The 18,796-nt window shown below is 57.6% G+C and overlaps 2 protein-coding genes across 20 annotated transcripts in view; both read left to right on the top strand.

Moving 5' to 3' along the window:
- The first annotated feature begins 621 nt into the window (after nt 1-621).
- On the top strand, nt 622-6,275 carry HDAC10 (histone deacetylase 10). 14 transcript variants are annotated; one of them, XM_036906709.2, is made up of 20 exons: nt 632-1,044; nt 1,113-1,247; nt 1,475-1,571; nt 1,831-1,928; nt 2,017-2,121; nt 2,249-2,317; nt 2,487-2,613; nt 2,816-2,881; nt 3,025-3,084; nt 3,161-3,250; nt 3,383-3,489; nt 3,563-3,630; nt 3,707-3,971; nt 4,093-4,177; nt 4,535-4,626; nt 4,779-4,835; nt 5,118-5,196; nt 5,411-5,593; nt 5,680-5,832; nt 5,995-6,275. In XM_036906709.2, exons 1-20 carry the CDS (start codon nt 986-988, stop codon nt 6,025-6,027), a joined length of 2,028 nt encoding a protein of 675 aa, XP_036762604.2. In that variant the 5' UTR covers nt 632-985; the 3' UTR covers nt 6,028-6,275. The 14 variants fall into 14 exon arrangements, 6 of the variants coding, with proteins under 6 accessions (XP_057364373.1, XP_057364375.1, XP_057364376.1 ...); XM_057508389.1 differs by having other exon boundaries at nt 635-1,044; nt 5,680-5,839; XR_008999545.1 differs by lacking the exon at nt 5,995-6,275 and having other exon boundaries at nt 627-1,044; nt 4,729-4,835; nt 5,053-5,196; nt 5,680-5,828.
- A 130-nt stretch (nt 6,276-6,405) lies between these two features.
- TUBGCP6 (tubulin gamma complex component 6) overlaps nt 6,406-18,796 on the top strand; it is a 39,345-nt gene continuing 26,954 nt past the window's right edge. For 5 of the 6 annotated variants that reach the window (XR_005029102.2, XM_036906697.2, XM_036906696.2 and 2 more), the window contains exons 1-7: nt 6,406-7,578; nt 8,404-8,567; nt 11,473-11,683; nt 16,537-16,710; nt 17,531-17,667; nt 18,424-18,499; nt 18,634-18,743. Coding sequence is in view for 5 of the 6 variants with exons in the window: in XM_036906697.2 (XP_036762592.2) it covers nt 6,838-7,578; nt 8,404-8,567; nt 11,473-11,683; nt 16,537-16,710; nt 17,531-17,667; nt 18,424-18,499; nt 18,634-18,743 (1,613 nt within the window). In the remaining variant the exon portion in view is untranslated. The remainder of the gene's footprint in view (nt 7,579-8,403; nt 8,568-11,472; nt 11,684-16,536; nt 16,711-17,530; nt 17,668-18,423; nt 18,500-18,633; nt 18,744-18,796) is intronic. The other variant, XM_036906698.2, reaches the window with a different exon arrangement.

Below are 18,796 nucleotides of genomic sequence, written 5' to 3' on the forward strand. Positions count from 1 at the left end.
TGCCTTTGAGGCCCTCTGTTTCCTGACCCTCGTGGCCACGTGCACCTGACGGTGAAACTCAACACCACATTCCTAACCATCGTTGATTGGCGCAGGGGCGGACATCTGACCCAAAACGAGCCCCGCGGGAGCCGGCTGCCCGGGCGGGCCGGTGCCCTGACTAGGGCGGTGGGGACGTCAGGGCCGCCGTCAGTCCCTCTCCCCGCGGGGGTCGGCCGGGTCCACTGAGGGGGGCTGGGGGCACCCCTGCCCTAGGGCCCCGCTTCCAGAGGCACATGCCTCTCCAAGAACCACCCTCGGGGTCACCCTCCCAAAACTCTGCCGCCAAAAGGCCCGCCCCCAGGGCTTGCTCCCCACCCCTCCTCCAGCCCCAGGTCCCCGCCCGCCGTCCGGCCTGGGCGCTGACCCGGAGCCCCCCGCGTCCCGGGCCGGCCTCCCCGCTCGCGGGCCCTGCCGGCCCACCCGCTTATTCCCTCCCGCCCTTCCCGCTGGCCCTTCCCTCCTTCCCACGCTTGGGCGGCGCCTGCCCCGCTTCTGCGCCGCCACCCCGACCCTGACCCGGCCGCCCTCTTGCCAGGGGCCCTCCCGCCCCTCCCGCTCCTCCCGCCTGAGATCCTGGGCGGCGCCGCGCGTCGACGCCGCCATCCGGCGCGGGCTCTCCTGGGCCGCCCTGCTTCCTGCGCAGCTTGACCGGGGGTCCCGCGGGGTCAGGGTGCGCCCGGGGGAGGCTCGCGCCCGCGGCACCCTCCTCACGCCGCCCCTCGCACATCGGGCCGACCAGCCCCCGGCCTGGGGAGGAGGACGGCCGGGCGGGCCCGCGGGAAGAAGCCGGAAGCCGCCCCGGCCTCGCCCCTTCCGTGCCCGCCACTCCCGTGTGGCCCAGGCGTGCACTGTTACCGGGTGGGGAGGGACCGTGCACCCACCTGCGTGTGGACGCGCTTGGGTCCCGCCCCCCAGGGCGTCCCGAAGGGAGCCCCTCCGGGCCATGGGGACCGCACTCGTGTACCACGAGGACATGACAGCGACCCGCCTCCTCTGGGACGAGTAAGTACGACCCTGCGGAGGCGAGGGATGGCGTGAGGCTCCACACTGTGAGCGCCCTGTCCCCTCAGCCCCGCATGCGAGATCGAGGGTCCTGAGCGCCTGACCGCGGCCCTGGAGCGCCTGCGGCAGTACGGCCTGGAGCAGCGGTGCCTGCGGTTGGCAGCCCGAGAGGCTTCAGAGGCAGAGCTGGGCCTGGTGCACAGGTCGGACCCCAGTGGGCTGCATGCCACCCAGCAGGCTGCCTAGGACCCGGCCCACCCCAGCTCCCAATGCCCCACGCACTGGCCTCCCCCTCACCTGCCTGTTTCATGACCCTGTGGGTGGGTGAGGGGGCAGTGAGGTGGGCAGTCCCACCAGGGTCCAGTCCCTCTTTGTCCTCCCTTTCCTGCTCCAGCTGGTGACCGTGCCTTCCCTGTCTGCCCCTCTGCAGCCCAGAGTACGTGGCCCTGTTGCAGGGCACCCAGGCCTTGGGCACCAGGGAACTCCAGGAGCTGTCCAGACAATACGATGCCGTCTACTTCCATCCGGTGTGTGCCCCGGAGACACATTCCCCCCAGACACACATCCATATGCCTGTGCCTGTTCACAGCTGTGGCTGCTGAACCCGGCTGGTAGCCCCGTGTTCATGAACATGCGAATGCCCTGCACACTCCACTGGCTGCTGCTGGCACCCAGACTGGCCTGACCTGTTCTGCCCAGACCTTGGTGCCCTGCAGCCTGGCTTAGGCTTGGGAAGAGCCTGTGAGGAGTAGCAGGTGGAGCTCATCTGTACTCCTGCCCCCACAGAGTACCTTCCACTCTGCCCGGCTGGCCGCGGGGGCTGCACTGCAGCTCGTGGATGCTGTGCTGACTGGGGCTGTGCGCAACGGGCTTGCGCTGGTGAGGTGAGCGCCACAACCCCGCCCCACCCGGCTGCCCCCATCCATGGGTGTCCTGACCCTGATGTGCCCCACACTCCACTGTCACCCTCAGGCCTCCTGGGCACCACAGCCAGAGGGCCGCCGCCAATGGATTCTGTGTGTTCAACAATGTGGCGATAGCAGCCAAACATGCCCAGCAGAAACACGGGCTGCACAGGTGGGTGCCCGGCTGCTAAAGGGCAGGGACCCAGGCCAGAGAGGGGGTGGAGGGGCTGCTTCCCACCCACTCCTGGGCTGGAGCGGGAGACTTGCCCCTTAGTAACCCCAGGGTTGTCTCTCCCCAGGATCCTCATTGTCGACTGGGATATCCACCATGGCCAGGGCATCCAGTATATCTTTGAGGATGACCCCAGGTGAGCAGGGGTTGGGGGACACGACTCCTCCCTGCAACACCACTCTTTGGGGTACACAGCTGGCCTAGAAAAATTGGATGGGGTTGACGTGGCCATGTGCTACAGAAGGCCATGGGGCTGAGGGTCCTGACTTCTGACACCTACCCCAACCCTGGCCGGTTGTCTGCAGCGTCCTTTACTTCTCCTGGCACCGTTATGAGCACGGGCGCTTCTGGCCCTGTCTGCGAGAGTCAGATGTGGATGCTGTTGGGCAGGGACAGGGCCGCGGCTTCACTGTCAACCTGCCCTGGAACCAGGTGCCTGCTCCTCAGCCTGGGTCCCCTGCGCCCCCGTCACTGGAGCCCTTTACCCAGCTTGCATCCCTCACCTCACATCTCTGGGCTTCCTGAACCCAGTCCAGAGCATCCTGCCAGGGCCACCCCCAGAACCTGGGCCTCAGGGGTGAAGACCCCATAGCCCCGGCTGGCAGGGCCCAACACTGATGCCCTGTGGCTTCAGGTCGGGATGGGAAATGCTGACTACGTGGCCGCCTTCCTGCACGTGCTGCTCCCTCTGGCCTTTGAGGTGACTTCGTGGAGGGCAGGGGGTGGAGAAGAGATTTGGTGCCTAGTTTGCCCTGGGGGTGGGGAAGGTCTCTCTGGAGGGGCCTCCCTTCCACCCCGACTCCAACTGCTTTCTTGTGCTTTCCCTCCTGGCCCTGCCCGCAGTTTGACCCTGAGCTGGTGCTAGTCTCAGCAGGATTTGACTCAGCAATTGGGGATCCCGAGGTGAGGGCTTGGCTTGGCTGAGGAGGGTTTCTGGGGTGCCAGGCCAAGCCCCCATCACACCTGGCTCTGGTTCTAGGGGCAGATGCAGGCCACACCAGAGTGCTTCGCGCACCTCACGCAGCTGCTGCAGGTGCTGGCTGGCGGCCGGGTCTGTGCCGTGCTGGAGGTGACTGGCAAACAGGATGGGCTCACCGGCCAGAGGCTGAGGTGCAGCTGGAGGGGGCTGCCACCCAGGGCAGGGCATCCTGCCTGGGATGGGGACACCTGCCCCCATGACACACCTCTGCCCTCCTCCCAGGGCGGCTATCACCTGGAGTCACTCTCCCAGTCCGTGTGCATGGTGGTGCGGGCGCTGCTGGGCGACCCCGCCCCTCCCCTGTCGGGACCGATGGTGCCGCATTGCAGGTGCAGGGAGCAGGAGAGTGGGGAGGGCTGTGGGTGCAAGGCCAGGCCTCATCACTCCGGCCTGTCCCCGCAGTGCCCTGGAGTCCATCCAGCGTGTCCGGGCAGCCCAGGCCCATCACTGGGTGAGCCTCCAGCAGCAAGGTCAGTGTGGCCCTGGCTGGGCAGGGGTCAGCGCCCTGGCCCAATGCAGTGGCTGCGACTCTGACCCATCCCGTAGGCTTGGCCTCCATGCTGCATCCCAGCACAAGCTGCCCAGAGGAGAGGGCCTTGCCCCTGCTGCCCGGGGGGCCTGAGTTCAAGGCGGCAGAGGCCCAGGCCTCAGCTGCTCTGAGCTCCCTCCTGGACCAGCTGTGCCTCCGGCCCACGCCCCCTGTCCGAACAGCTGTTGCCCTGACTGAGATGGACGCGACCCTGGGCCTGCCCCCTGATGTCCTCCATCAGGTGGGGTCAGCCCCACAGGAGGAGGCACAGGCCTGGGCCAGGTGGGCAGAGTGGGCCTGGAGAGAGAGGTGGAACTATGCCTGCCTGTGTGCCCATGTGTGACTCTCTTGTGGTCTGGGTGTCACCCCACGTCCTTGTGTCCCCCTGGCTTGTCCACCACAGGCTGCATGATGTCCTGGTACAGGATGAGGCCTTTACTGCACTTGGGAAGGTCCTGTATCTCTTGGATGGGATCCTGGATGGGCAGGTGGGGTTACCTTGAAGGGGCTGAGGAGTGGTCTGTCCAGGGAAGGGCTGGGTAGTACAGAACTATGTGGACATGAGTGTTGTCTTGTGCCTAGGACCCTTCCCTTCCCAGAAGAGCCCCCAGGGATGGGTTTGTGAGAACCCCCTGACCCCCACCCCAGTCCCTTCCACTAAAGCTCTTAGGCAGAGAGGTGAAAGACATGACTTAAAGTGTATTTGCAAGCGTCTTATTTTTGGAAGTGGAACAATGTGACTGCAGAGTGTATGGATGACAGCCATATAGACAGGGACCAAAAGAAGGGATGGAGAGGCTGTTACCCTGGTTTAGGAGTTGCCTTCCACTTCTGTTATCCCACAGGTGAGCAGCGGCATTGCAGCCACTCCAGCCCCTGCTGTAGCCACCACCCTGGACGTGGCCATTCGGTACAGCCTGTCCCACAGAGCCCGGAGGTAAGCCTTGTCTAGCTGACCTGAGCCTCTGAGGGCATGGCTGGTGGGCACTCCTTGAGCCTGGGTTGGCCACACCACCCCTGCTTCTTCCACATGGAGAAGCCTCTGCAACTGGCCTCCAGGTGGGGTAAGTGCAGCCTGGTCTCCTCTAGGTTGCTCTGTGTGGCTGTGGGACAGCTGGACCTGTCCCCAGACCTGGCCAATGATGGGTATGGCTCTTGGGTTGTGTGTATGTCTAGTCCTGCATGTGGGTGGGCACATTGCCTGGATCCTCACAGGTGATGGGTGGGTTGGGGCCTTCCACCTTCCACAGCTGGAGTTTGGTAAGGGGGGGTCCCTGAGGGCAGTGCCGGGAGGGTCGCAGAGGGTCGGCAGCGCCAGCATCTCTGACCCTGAGCGCTCTGCACCTCCCTCTCTGCTGTCGAGCCTCTGGAGGGCGAGCAGCATCTCACACACATGCAGATGTGTCCATGTGTACTCTCCTCTGGAAGGAGGAGTCTGTGGCTGAACATCGGGGGCAAGGAGGTGGCTGCCCTGTCCACGTCCCATGTCTCCATGCCATTGCCAGAGGTGAGTGCTAGTGGCAGGGCAGCGAGCCTGCTACTCACTGGCAGTGTCATGGGGGCTGGGCCTCTGGCCCTCACCTGCTCTTTCTGGCTTCCTGGTGGGACCTTTGGTGTAGCTGCCCAGCTGAGATTGGGAGGCAGGATGGCCTGAGCTGGCAAGAGCGGGATCCCCTGGATGAGGGGCCGTGGTATGCTATTGTCCCCTTCATCATCCACAGACAACTGGTGGGTTCCTGAGCTGCATCCTAGCCCTGGTGCTGCCCATAGCCTATAGTTTCCAGCCTGACCTCGTACTGGTGGCAGTGGGGCCTGCCCATGGCCTGCAGAAACCCCAAGCTGCACTCCTAGCTGCACTCCTACGGGGGCCTGCAGGGGGCCGAGTCTTGGCCCTTGTGGACCAGGTGAGTTGGGCACGGTGGATGTGCTGTGGGGCGGGAAGTGGGGAGAGACCAGAGACCCACTGCTTCTACCTCTGCCTTTGGCCCAGGAATCCACAACCCAGCTTGCAGGGGTCCTGGCCCAGATGTTGCATGGAGAGGCACCTCCTAGCCTGGGCCCCTTCTCCGTGGCATCCCCGGAGGACATGCAGGCCCTGGTGCACCTGAGAGGGCAGCTGGAGTCACAGTGGCAGATGCTGCAGGTGGCCGGTGAGGCTGGGGGCAAGGCTCAGGCTGAAAGCTGGGGGCCAAGGGGAACACCCAACCTTACAGCCCTTGGGCAGAGGGCCTCATGCCTTGGAGACTGGGGTGCTACTCTCAACCTGCTCACTGTGATGTCAGGCTGATGGTGCGCTTCTTCCCAGCGCCTCCTGGAGTGCACTGACCTGGCTGCTTGAAATTGGACAGGGTGTGAGTGTTTACATCCTGGAAATGACACAGCAGTCCTCTTAAAGCCGGTAACTTTGGCCAGCACACCGCTTCCTGAGGCTTCAGTTCTGAGGGCCAGGCTACGGGCGCCCAGGGCACTGACTCAGGGCCACGGGGTCCAGTGCAGCCACCCGCAGCCCCGCTTAGCGACCCGCCTCTAGGAGACGGCCCCCGGCCTCGCTCCCTCCACTCGCGATCAATAAACGGTTAAGCGAAAGTCTGACTCCGCCTCCTCTGTTGAGCCCACGGGCGGGAGCAAGGAGGCCGCACGCAGGAAGCGCAGGGTGACCTTCTGTTCTGTCCGCGGCCGCCCAGGCCCCGCCCCTGTCCGCCAGGCCCCGCCCCCGTCCGCCCGGGCCCCGCTCCTCGGCGCGCGTCTCTGGCCTTCTCCGTGACGCAATTCTGGCGCGCCTACTCGGTTTCGCTGGTCGCGTGGCAGTGACGCAACAGCGGCGGGAGCCCTGTTTTGGGGGCAGGCTGGTGGGTGGGGGCGGGCTGAGCTTACGGACCCTGTCTGGCCGCCGGCCTGCACCCCGTCCTCGGACAGCGCCCTTCCCCGCCCGGACGGCCGTCCTCTGGGGCCCCGAGAGAGCGGGCAAAGCCAGGCGCGCACGTCGTTTCGCGGGCCGGGCTCTGAGCCCTGAGGGAGGGCTACGGCGTCGGAGAAGCGCAGGCGGCTGCGCCCGCGGGCCGGGGGCCGCAGCCTCAAGACTGAAAGCCGGGGGCTGAGCCGCCCGGAGGCCCGCGCGCAGCCCGGCGGCTGCTGAGAAGGGCTGGGCATGGCCAGCATCACCCAGCTGTTCGGTGACCTGTGCGAGGCTCTCCTGCCCGCTGCGAAGCCTCGCTTGGGCCAGCGCGGCGTGAGCCGGAGGAGGGCCAAGCAGAGCCTCAAAAGGGTGGCCTACAATGCTCTTTTCACAAATCTTTTCCAAGATGAGACTCATAAGCAGCAGCCAGATCTCTCAAAACTCCCGGTGAAAAACAAGATCCTCATGCTGTCCTTCGACCTGAGAGTGGGTGGCCTTGGCCCCGAGGCTGACCGTTTGGAGGAGCTTGTGGAGGAGCTCGAAGCAGCCCCTCGCTGTCCCCTTGCGGAGGTGGAGTCTGTTTTGGACCTCCTGGTTCAGCTGGCAGGGAGTGGCCCCCCTCGAGTACTGCCGCGAAAGCGGGACTACTTCTTCAACAACAAGCATGTTGGAAGAAACGTCCCTTACAGCGGCTACGACTGCTATGACCTGAGTGTATTTGAGATGGATGTTCAATCTCTGATCTCCAGAGAGGAGTATTTATGTCAGGACATGATCCAGAAAGCGCTTCAAGTGATGGAGTCGGCGCCAGGCACCAGCTTGCCCACTATTGGGCTCTTCTCATATGGTGACCCTTGTGGTGACAGGTTTGAGAGAGACACCCGGGTCTCGCTCTTCGGTGCCCTTGTGCACAGCCGCACGTACGACATGGATGTCCGACTGGACCTGCCCCCGGTGCCGGACAGTGCAGACCTCTCTGGACTGGCTATTAAGGTGGTGTTTGTTTTCCTGCCTCCAGCTCCCAAGCCTTTTAGAAATGCCTCTTTTGACTTCCCTTTTGTTCTGGTCAAGTCAGTAGCTCCTAAGTCCTGGAGGGCCCCCCTGTAGGCCAAAGCAACATGCTGCTTCTCATCTTTTATCTAACAAGGGATGTGGTTAGTTAAGTCACTTTTCTGCTCTCTAGAGCTGCTACTTAAACTTAAGATGAAATAAAAAGTGGCATAAGTCACCTTTCAAGTGTTCAATAGCTATGTGTGGCAAGAAATATTTGTTCATACTATACATGCACTTTTATATACATTTTCCCACCTATGACATGGGATTTTTCCGACATTATTAATCATCATTGGCCTTTGTATTCTGTGTTCTTATAAGCATTGCTGAAAGGATACACTACTATTACTCAGTCATCCCCCCATGACAAGATATTTAAGTTATTTCCAAATATAAATAATGCTATAGTCAACATCTTGGGGTATGTAAATTATTTCAGTTGTCTGGTATGAGTTTTTTAATGCTGTGTTTCCCAAAGTGGAATTTCCAGATCAGAAGCATTTCATTCTAAGTTACATTGAGGCTTATGTATTATATGAAATTGGAAGTTGATAACTGTAATAAATCAATTCCTTAAATGGTTCAGTTGGGGTGAAAACGTTGTGTAATACATACATGCTTGAGAAAAATAGGTGAAACCTTCTGCTGGGTCTTACCCATCATGAGCAATGGAAGTGTGTGGAAAAGTTCTGGAATTCTGCTCACACAGGTGAAATATAGACACAAAGGCATATGTGCTCTTTCCTTCTTTCCTGTGGTCTCCAGGTTCCTCAGAGTGTGGATCAGTCGGAAGATGAAGGGTTCCAGTCAGCATCCAATTTGACACCTGATTCCCAGTCTGAAGCAGGCATGACTCCGGATGTCGACCCATGGGATGCTGTGCTTACCTATGAGGCCAGCAAGAAGAGGTGCTGGGAACAGGTTGGACGGTATGAGCCTTTGCCTTGACATGTTTTACTTCCTCCCCAACGTGTGAACATGACCTTTGCTCAGAGCTCAGATGGTTGTAATAGAAGCAGCTGTGATGGGATTAGGACCCTGGAACTTTCAGCCAAGCCAGTGTATGACATTGCCTGTGTCCTGGGATTTGAGAGAAATGCAGAAGAGAAAGGACTTCCAGGCTTTGTGGAGGTTCCCACCATGCCGGTAACCTCTGCAAATCACATTTTCTCCTTAGAGCACTCAGTTGGCAACCAAATTATGTCCTTTCTACGAGGGCTTCCAGGCAGAGGTGTCTAAGGGCAGCCTGGCAGGCTGTGTGGTCAGTGCCAGGAAGAAATGCATCCAGGGTATGGGGTGCTGACAAAGAACTTTTCTCGTGTCCACTGCCCCCTATGTTTGGAGCCACCCTGGCTAAGTCCAGTCGAGCAGTGCCCAGGTGGTGCCGGCAGCTTATGCCCTGGGCTTATCCGGTCCAGAGGCCTCTGCACTCAGGACCTCTCAGAATCTCTGCAAAGTGCTAGTGTCTTGGAACCTCCCAGAATGGTGATGCAGGACCCAAATGCTTGGTCATGGGACTCTGGTCCAGTGTTACCTGCTGGCAGTTCTGTGGAATACCAGTTTGGGGGGCACTGAAGAAGGAGTTGGAGTTAGTGAGGCCCGAGCGCCATCTGATGCAGCCTATGGTCTCCTTAGGATGGGCACATGCCCAGGGATGCATGCCGACAGCTTTCCTGGCGTAGTCATCTGCCCCCAGTGCGGATTCCTCCAGGGACAGCCGCTCCCTGCTTCCCTGAGCACCGTTGGTGTTGGCAGTTGTCTTGTCTTGGAGGGGCTTCTCTGCCTGTAATTTCTGGTTAGGTCTTCAATCCTGTCTTGTGTGTACAAAGCAAGTCTTAACTATCCTGCTCTCTGTTAGTCTTTGACATGTCTCAAAACTGGCCCCCAAAATCACCATTTTCTTTTGTAAATACTTGGTGGCATTTCATTTATTACTGCTTTTCTAGGCCTAGTTGTTCAGGTTGCTGTTCAGAAGGCATAGTGGTTCACCGGGTGTCCAGGGGTCAGGAGGACCATCGTGCTTCCTGCAGGGATTGCAGCCGATGCTCCACATGGGCGGCTTCTGCTGGGAGACCCCCCTCCCCAGGGCCGCGCCCCCCCGCAAGACGGTGACCTGATCCCGCTGAGCCCTGAGCCCTGAGGCCTCTCTTGAGTTCATTTGGCAGATCTTTTGGACTTGTTTCGATTTGAATTCCAGCCCCCTGCTTTCCTGCAGTGAGCTCTGCCTGTGGGCAGTTAGGAAGCTGCCGCCCCCCCAGAAGCGGAGCTCCATGTATGGAATTCTGCACTGTCAGGCTCTCTTTGCCTTGAGACCCCTGGAAGACCCCCCTCCCCTCTGTAACACCCTGAGAGGCAGTGTTGGTCGGAAGGCCACCCTCCCCGTGGCTGGGGTTGCTCTGCTCTCTCTGCGGCCATCACCCGTTTGGGGGGAGCAGTTCTCTTATGTTAAGGGCTGAGTTCCCCATGGGGATGAGTGTGAATGGGGTGTTTTCCTTCATGGGTTTTTCTCCTCACCTCTGAGTCACCAAGGGGTGCACAGCTGGCCCCAGTGGTGCTGGGTCCGGCCCTAGATGAGTTGGGGTGAGAGCACCTGGGGTGGCAGCACCCACGTGTGCACACCTGTCCTGAGAGACTCCCTGGAGGGGCACTCAGGACGCTGAAGCTCCACAGGCTTTTTTTTCCCTCACACTCTTATTGCCCTGAGGGAGTTCGGGCAGGTGTCCCTTGTCTGGCCGAGCCCTGCCCACTGACTTCCTCCTGTCCCCTCTAGCCCATCCTCCACACGGCCAGTGTCACCTTTCTGGGACAGAAATCAGAGCACATCACTGCTTCGCCTGCCGAGCTTCACAGCTGCCCCTTGTCTACAGTGACGGTCAGCCCTCCTGTGACCTCGTTACCTCTCTGCTCCCCCACCCCCAACTGCTGAGCTCCCCTCATGCCAGCCCCCTCTCTCTTCCTGTCCCTGGGCCTCCCACTGGCTGGCCTCTGCCGCTGCTGTCGCTCTGGGACGTGGCCTGCGTCTCCCGTGTCTCTGAGGCGGTCCTGGGCTCAGTGTCCTCTCCTCGTGGCTTCCATGCGTGCCACCCGCCCCGTGAGGGATGGGCTTGTCCCCAGGACTGCTCCCCCCGCACTCAGACACCTGCTGAATGACAGAGGGTCAGTCATGGTGCAGCTAAAATGCACTTTTGATTTGGCAAGTTCTAAGATGTATTGTTCTCTACCTTGTACCTCATGCTTGATGTGAAGTTGGAAATGTGCTGGTAGTCAGACCCCACCTCCATGTTAGAACTTCCTGTAGCTTAGAGCCATTACCTGGTGGAAAAATGACTTTTGTCTTGAAAGATAAACAATACTCTCTTAGGTTCATTTGCGACTGGCAGAGAAATTGCAGTTCAGGACATGCAAGTTGCAGCAAAGCCAAGGGAAAGTCGGGGGAAGAGCATCACTTTTGGGGAAAGGGTGTTGACAGGGCTGCTGTGTGGAGAAGCCCGGGAGGAGGAGAGGCGAGGGGCCCGCTGGCCATCTCTGGGGGCTGTTGGAGGGAGGAGGGGACTTCCTCCCTCCAGCTGGGGGGTGCAGTCTGGGAGCGCGTTCCCACTGGCCTCCCGACTCCATGTGGCCACGGGGTGAGAGGGCACCGCTGTGTTTCTGCACAGTTATCCTGATGGGCTCAGTGGCAGCCAGCACTGAGCCTGCTGGATGAGGACTGAAGGGCTGGTGGTTGGTTGGGATTCGTGCCCGGTCTGTATTTTTGACCTTTTCTCTTGCCTTCGTCATGTAGCTAAGGTGCCTGTTGCTCTGCCTGCTCACCGCCCACCCCCGTCTCCCACACAGCCCCCCTGGCCACAGAGATGAGCCCTACCTCACCGAGGCAGGAAGGGACGCCTTCGACAAATTCTGGAGGCTCCGCCAAGGGGAGCTGCAGGTGCTGGGCGGGGAACTCCTGCAGGCCCCACAGCCTGTCCTGGTGAAGGAGCACGAGCTGGTGAAGGACGCTCTCAATGTCCTGATTGGTGTCGTGTCTGCCACGTTTTCCCTCTGCCAGGTAAGGAAGTTCTTGCGTGTGGTAATGGCCCTAGCACTGTGTTGGTGGCTCACACTCTAAGCCCTTTACAGGCTAGACTGAGGTCCCACGCAGTAAGCGTGTGGCCCCAGATGCAAGCCCCTGAGTGTCAGGGTGGAGTGTGGCCACGAAGCCACACTGGGCGACCAGTGTGGTGATTCCTGGAGTGGTCTTCTCATTTCCATTCTACAAAGTATTAATTTGTTGGCATCCTTTGCAAAACTGAACTCAAGTAAGATGTTAATTGCTGTTGGTAAAACAATAGAAATGTACTCATATTTCCATGCCTGTCCCAGAAAAATGCTGAGGGGGCCCTCCAGGCCTTCCCTGTGCTTGGAGAGAGCGCCTTCAGGAGCACCCGCCTTGCAGGGACGGGCCACAGGATGCTGGGCCTCTGGTGCTGGCTTTTCTCTCTCTTTTTGGACATATCTCCTGGCCAGTGGATGGGGCTTCACTCATTCTGGGCAGTAGTCAGTTTATTTAGCCTTTTGCCTCTTGCTGGGAGCTTATAAAGTAAATGAATACTATTTACCCAAATGAAGCCTTCGGACATATTATTCTGCAGCTGCCTTCTTTCATGCAAGAGTCCAAACTCTCTGTAAATTCAGATTCTGTTGTAGTGGCCGTTCTGGGACTTGAGTGTGTACTGGGACCACATCTGGAGTTGGCCCAGAGACATGCTGTGTGTGGGCGGCGCTGCTGGTGCTGAGGCCCACCCGCTGGGAGACTTCTGGAACACCGCTTTAGTGTCGTTGTGTGAAAGCCCTTACTGTGTGGAATGAGCACCCCCTCCTTTTATATTGTGGCAAAATATATGGAACTTAAAATTTATAATTTTAAGCACTTTTAAGTATACTATTCAGTGGCATCAGTTATGTTCAGTGTTGTATAACCACCACTACTTTTTATTTCCAATATTCACCTTCCCAAACGGAAGCTATGTCCCCATTGAATGGACCCCCAAAACCCCTCCCCCGGCCCCCGTGGAGGGAGCCTCTCCGCGCCTCACACAAGCAGTCCCCCCGTGTCTGTCCTCCTGAGACTGGCGCACTCCGCTGACCAGTGTCCCTGGGCCCATCCGTGCCGCAGCAGGTGTCAGAAGGCCCCCCTTTTAGGCTGAATAGTATTTCACGTGTGCATTCATCTTTGGTGTGCACATGGTTTGATTTCAGCTTTTGGCCTTTGTGAATAATGCTGCTGCGCAAGAGCCAGTCCCTGCTTCCAGTGTGTACTTAGCAGTGGGATTGCCGGGTGCCGGCATGATTCTGTGCTTGACTAACTGAGGAGCCTGCACACTGTTTGCCGCGGCAGCACCAGTTTACATTCCCCCTGCAGGGCACCAGGGCTCCAGTGTCTCCACGTCCACCCGCACTCACGACTTTCAGGTTTTTCTTGTGGGTAGCAATCATTCTAGTGGGTGTAAAATGGTGTCTCATGGTGGTTTCAATTTGCATTTCCATAATGATTAGTGGTATTTTCACACTTATTGGCCATTTGTATATCTTTGGAGAAATGTCTGTGTCTTTTGTCCGTTTTTGAGTTGGGTTGTTGAACTATAGGTTCTTTATACAGTCTGGGTGTTCATCTCTTGTCTGACACATGATTTGCAGACATCTCCCATTATGTGGGTTGTATTTTTCACTCTTGGTAGTTTCCTTTGAAGCACAGAAGTTTTTGATTTTGGTGAAGCCCAGTTTATATTTTCTTAGTTGCCTATGCCTCTGGTGTTATACTTAAGAAACTGCCAAATCCAAGGTCATGAAGGATTGCTTCTGTGTTTTCTTCTATAGTTTCATAGTTTTAGCCCTTAAGTTTGGGCATTTATCTTTTTTGAGTTAATTTGTGGCAAATGAGGGGGATCCAACTTAAAGCTTTTGCGTATGGGTGTCCAGTTTTCCCGGCATCATTTGTTGAAAAGACTTTTCATTCCCTATTGAATGGTTTTGATACCCTTGTTGGGAATGAATGAAACACGTGTGAGTATTTATTTCTGGGATTTCTGTTCTATCCCATTGCTCTGTGTCTGTCTTTATGTCAGGATCATACTGTTTTGTTTACTGTAGCTTTGTAGTAAGTTTTGAACTTGGGAAGGGTGAGTTTTCCAACTTTTCCTTTTTTCTTTTTTTTTGTTTTCTTTATTTTGTTATGTTTGTTATATTTGTATTTTTTAATTTGTTACTGCCTTACAATTCTGTATTAATTTTAGTATAGATTTTTTTCTATTTCTGAAAAGCCCGCCATTAGAATATTGACAGGGACTGTGTGGAATCCACAGACGCTTTGGCCGGCACTGTCACCCTAACGACAGTCGTGTTCCTGCCCTTGAACACGGATGCCTTTCCATTTATTCAGGTCTTTAGTTTCTTTTGGCAACGTTTTCTAGTTTTCACTGTTGTAACAAGTCTTTTGCCTCCTTGGTTAAATTATTCCTAAGTATTTTATTCTTATATTGCTGTAGTAAATGGAATTGTTTTAATTTCCTTTTCAGATCTTTCATTGCTAGTATAGAGTAATCCAAGTGATTTTTGTGCATTGATTTTGCACCTTGCAGCTTTGCTGAATTTATTGGTTTTGACAGTTTGTGTGTGTGTGTGTGTGGATTCTGTAGTTCTCTGCATATAAGATCATGTCATCGGCAGATGGATGATTTTACTCCTTTCCGACTCGGATGCCTTTTGTGTCTTCTGGCTGAATTGCCCTGGCCAGGACCTCCGGTGCTGTTTTGAACAGAAGTGGTTAGAGCTGGCGCCTTTGCCTTGTTTGTGGCCCCAGGGGAAAGCTCTCAGTCTCTCACTGTTGGGTGTGATGCTCCTTGTGGGCTGGTCACAGATGCCCTCAACGTGTGGAGGGGGTGCCCTGCATTCCCTAATTATTGAGTGTTTTCATCATGAAGGGGCGTTGAGTTTTGTCAGGTGCCTTTTCCTCCCAGGGGATCGTGTGTTTTCCGTTTGTCCTACCAGTGTGGGTGTGTCACGCCAATGGGTTTTCCTTTGTGAAACCCTTTGCATTCCTGAGATAAAAGCCACCTGGCCGTGGTGCGTGATCCTTTTGCTCTGCGGCTGCGTTTGGTTTGTTAGTGTTGGTCAGGGGTCCGCATCAGTGTTCACAAGGGATATTAGCCTGTAGTTTGCTTTCCTTGTGATGTCTTTCTCTGGCTGTGGAAGTGGGGCAGTACTGGCCTCAGAATTAGTGTCCCCTCTTCTTCAATTTGTGGAAGAGTTTGAGAAGGATTGGTGTTAGTTCTTTAATTGTTTGGTAAAATTCACCCATGAAACCATCTGATCCTGGAATTTTCTTTATTGAGAGCTTTTGTTGTTTTTATTTTTTTGAACTGCAGTAAAGTGGACATAAATAACACTTAACCACCTTAGCCTGCTGGGTGTGTGGCAGTGGTGCTGTTGGTAGGGTGCCTGAGGTGCTCACTCAGCCTTTACTTCCTGGTGGGCAGCCCACCGGCATCCCCTCCACCATCACTAGGCCAGTGTGGTGGCTGGGCCAGCCCTGAGGGCGCTGTGATTGTAGGACGCACCTGGGACACTTCTCAGCAAGAAGCTACCAGGGAATTTGAAAGACAAGGTTTATCACTCATGAGTCTTGGAGGGTGCACAGCAGAGTGTGGACCTGGGACTCTCCCTTTATTGGGGTTGAGGGTGGGGGGCTAGGGTTTCATGGGTTCACTCTTTACTGGTGAATCTGAAGCATGAGAGTGGAAAATCGAGATGCAGGAAGGGAGAGGTGGGGTCACTCAGCAGTCAGTCACCTACTACGCATGGCTTCCTAGCAGGAGCTTCACAGGAGGGGCTGCCTGGCTCTGTTCCTGAGCTGGAGCCTCATGCAGTGGGGCTGCGCCCTGGAGCGGAAGCCTCAGCAGTCAGGAGGCTCCCGGGAGGCGCTCGGGCCGCACAGGGGCTCTGGTCACAGGTTCAGGGTCCCTGTTATGGGGGTTGGGATTTTCTGTCTCCTCCTGAATGAGTTTTGCTTCTGTTTCAGGGATTCCTTGTCTTGTAGGCCAATTGTTGGCTTACAGTCATTTGTGCTGTTTTCTTGTAATTCTTCTTATTTCACTGATCTTAGTAATTTGAGTCTCTCCTTTTTCTTAGTTAATCAAGCTAAGGGTTTGTTGGTTTTGTTGATCTTTTCAAAGAACCAGCTTTTGATTTCAAGATTCTTTCATTTCTATCTTCTGTTCCTTGTCTACGCTCTCGTGTTTGCTGGTTTTCCTCGGCTGGCTTTGGATTTGGTTTGCTCTTCTCCCTTCCAGGGGGACAGTGCAGCTTTAATCTGAACCCTTCCTTCGCGGGGTGCAGGCCTGAGCTGTGGCCCACTGCATCCCTAAGTCTTGGTGTGGTGGCCCTTCCGCGGGTGGTTCCCCCCTCTGAGGCGTCCCATGCACCTGCTGCCTCCTCCTTGGGACACATTGCTAGGAGTCTCATGGCCACATCTAGTGACAAGAGCTTTTTTAAACCTGCTGCCTCAGTGAGGTTGTTGCCTGCATGCCCCTTGTATAGCGTGGAAGGTGTTCTCTCTGCCAGCACCCTTTCCCGTTGGCTTGGCCTTCGGATGTGTTCTTCCTCAGCATGGTCTGTGAAAAAATTACACCTTGTTGTTTCTGTTTGTATGTATTTACTACTCAGGGTGGGAAAGTTGGGATTCGCTTTGTGGCCTCTTGCTTTGTGGTTTTGGAACTTCCTGTCTGGGTGTCTTGGTATGGGGCATCTGGTTGTGGGCCTCTGAGCAGTGCCACGGCTGGGTGTGTGTGTGTGGTGGGAGGGGATACAGCACCGTATTGGGCTCTAGATGCCTCGCCTCAGGGACCTTCCCTCTGCCCCGTCCAGCCAGCTCAGGCCTTTGTGGTGAAGCAGGGTGTCCATGTATCAGGAGCGTCCCCCGAGAGCATCAGCAGCCTCCTCTCAGAGGTGGCCGAGTGTGGGACCCACTATGCACGCCTGAGCCACTTCTCTCTGCAGCCTGTGCTGGACTCCTCGTGCAGCAAGGGACTCGTGTTCCAGGTACTGCCCTCGGCCTCCTGGCTGGCACTGGCCTTGCTAAGAACTGCCTGTGTCCTGGGAGCTGGGGTTGCACCAGGTCTTCCTTGAAAACCCTACAGTTGGCCCATATGTTGGAGACAGTCCCCCAGAACAGCAGGCTGGCTTGTGCAGAATGGGTGGGCATCCAGACAAAGTGGGCATTCTGGGGCCCAGTCAGCAGGGGCCTTGTGCCTCCTTCATGTCCTGGCGCTGCAGCATGGTGGCAGGGGCCACATGGTGAGGTTCAGGTGTTTGGCAGTGGAGGCTGACTGGTGGCAAACAGGTCAGAGTGGGGTGCGGTGGGCAGGAGGCTGACATAGACAGGGCCAGCAGGTTGGCTGTCTGGGACGCGAGGGCAGGACAGCTGTTCCCTTGCAGGTGGCAGACTGATGTTTGTCCCGGAGCATTCCATGCAGACTTCCCCTGCATATGTGAGCTGAGCCAGGGTCGTGCTCCTGTGGGGCTGCCCAGGATGTGTGTGTTCTGAGACCCCAGTGGTCAGAACAGCTAGAGACCTTCTCAGAGTTAGCAGCTGTGCTCAGGGCCTGCCACCTTTCCGGAATCCTCCCGGGGCCCGCAGGTGCCAGTTCCCCAGTACGGCCAGTCCTGGCTGCAGGGACGGGCTCACAGTGATCCCTGGGCTTCTGGCCGGTCTGGGGTGTCTGGGCATGGCCCCCAAAGGCCCATGCCTTGGAAAATGGAGCCCTGGGGTCGGGAGTGGGGGCCAAGCCCTTTCCCCAGTACTGGTGCACCCTTTCAAGTTGGGAGCCGAGGCCGTGTCTGTGCCTGGCCACCATCCCAGCCCCCTCGCCTGCAGGCCTTCACCAGCGGCCTCAGGAGGTACCTACAGTACTACAGGGCTTGCGTCCTCTCCACTGCGCCCACGCTGAGCCTCCTCACCATTGGCTTTCTCTTCAAGAAACTGGGCCGCCAGCTCAGGTGAGCCCAGCATGGTGGCTGAGTGTGGGGACAGGCTTGGGGCTCGCTGGGTGGTGGAGGGTCTGTGAGGACAGCCCTCCTGGTAGGTGTCTGGATGGCCTCTGTCCCGGCTGAGTTCCCCAGGTCCTGTGTGCATGTCTGTTGGCATCCTGCCATGGGGGCTGTGTCTAGGGTCAGGGGCTCCTGCCTCAAGGGCACACAGGTCCCCATAGACCCGGCCCTGGCACTCATGAGCTGGGTAGTGGATGCCAGGCTGAGTCCACTCAGCACAGGGCACCTGGTGAAGATGCACGGGGCAGGCCCTCAGTATGGGTCCAGGGTAAAGGTGTCCTTCCAGGAGGCAGTGTAGGGGCCTAGAGGCTGGAGACGGGCACAGTGAGGGAGGGGGCCTGGCGGGGGGCTGTGCCGCCTTGTGGAGCATGGACTGCGGTGGGGTGGAGAGGGTGTGCAGCAGGCCTGGCGGTCATGCGGGCCAGAGGAGGGGAACCTGGGCGCCGGGGTGGAGGGTGCAGGAAGGGTCTCAGGGTAGAGCTGCAGGGGCCGGGGCATGGAATGATTTGGAGTCTTTGTTGAGCCAGGGAAGGAGGTGAAGTTGCATGGGGCACCTGGAGACTGTCTGGCAGGGAGCTCAGATATTGGTCCTTCGGGGCAGATGGTTCTGATGTGGGAGCATGATAGGCAGTGAAGGGCCTGGGCCCGCTCAGCTGGGGGCTCTGAGCCTCTGCTCACCTGGCCCCACCTGGCCTCTGTGTCTAGGTACCTGGCTGAGCTCTGTGGTGTCGGCACTGCCCTCCCGGGCTCTGGCGGGGAGCCCAGGCCTGCGTTCCCCACTGTGAGTTCTGCCTTCCTGCTGCACCAGGGAGGGGACGTGCGGAGCGGGGTCCTCTCGGTGGGGCTGTGGTGGATGTAGGACTGGGCCGCATGCACACTGAGCGCCCGCATCCCCTGTCCCCTTGCTGTCTCCAGGGGGTGAAGCTGCTCTCCTACCTCTACCAGGAGGCCCTGGATAACTGCAGCAACGAGCATTACCCGGTGCTGCTGGCCCTGCTGAAGACCAGCTGCGAGCCCTACACACGGTGGGGCGGAAAGGGGTGGCCTGACTAGGGGTGGGGCGCTGTGGGCGGAACGG

Source organism: Manis pentadactyla, chromosome 10, assembly GCF_030020395.1.
Source record: "Manis pentadactyla isolate mManPen7 chromosome 10, mManPen7.hap1, whole genome shotgun sequence".
NCBI classification, from domain to species: domain Eukaryota; kingdom Metazoa; phylum Chordata; class Mammalia; order Pholidota; family Manidae; genus Manis; species Manis pentadactyla.

Coding starts and splice junctions, on each gene's coding strand:
- HDAC10 (XM_036906709.2), top strand. CDS start 986: ATGGGGACCGCACTCGTGTACCACGAGGACATGACAGCGACCCGCCTC. Junction 2,318..2,486: donor ATCTTTGAGGATGACCCCAG/GTGAGCAGGGGT, acceptor GGTTGTCTGCAG/CGTCCTTTACTTCTCCTGGC. Junction 5,197..5,410: donor TCTCCATGCCATTGCCAGAG/GTGAGTGCTAGT, acceptor CATCATCCACAG/ACAACTGGTGGGTTCCTGAG.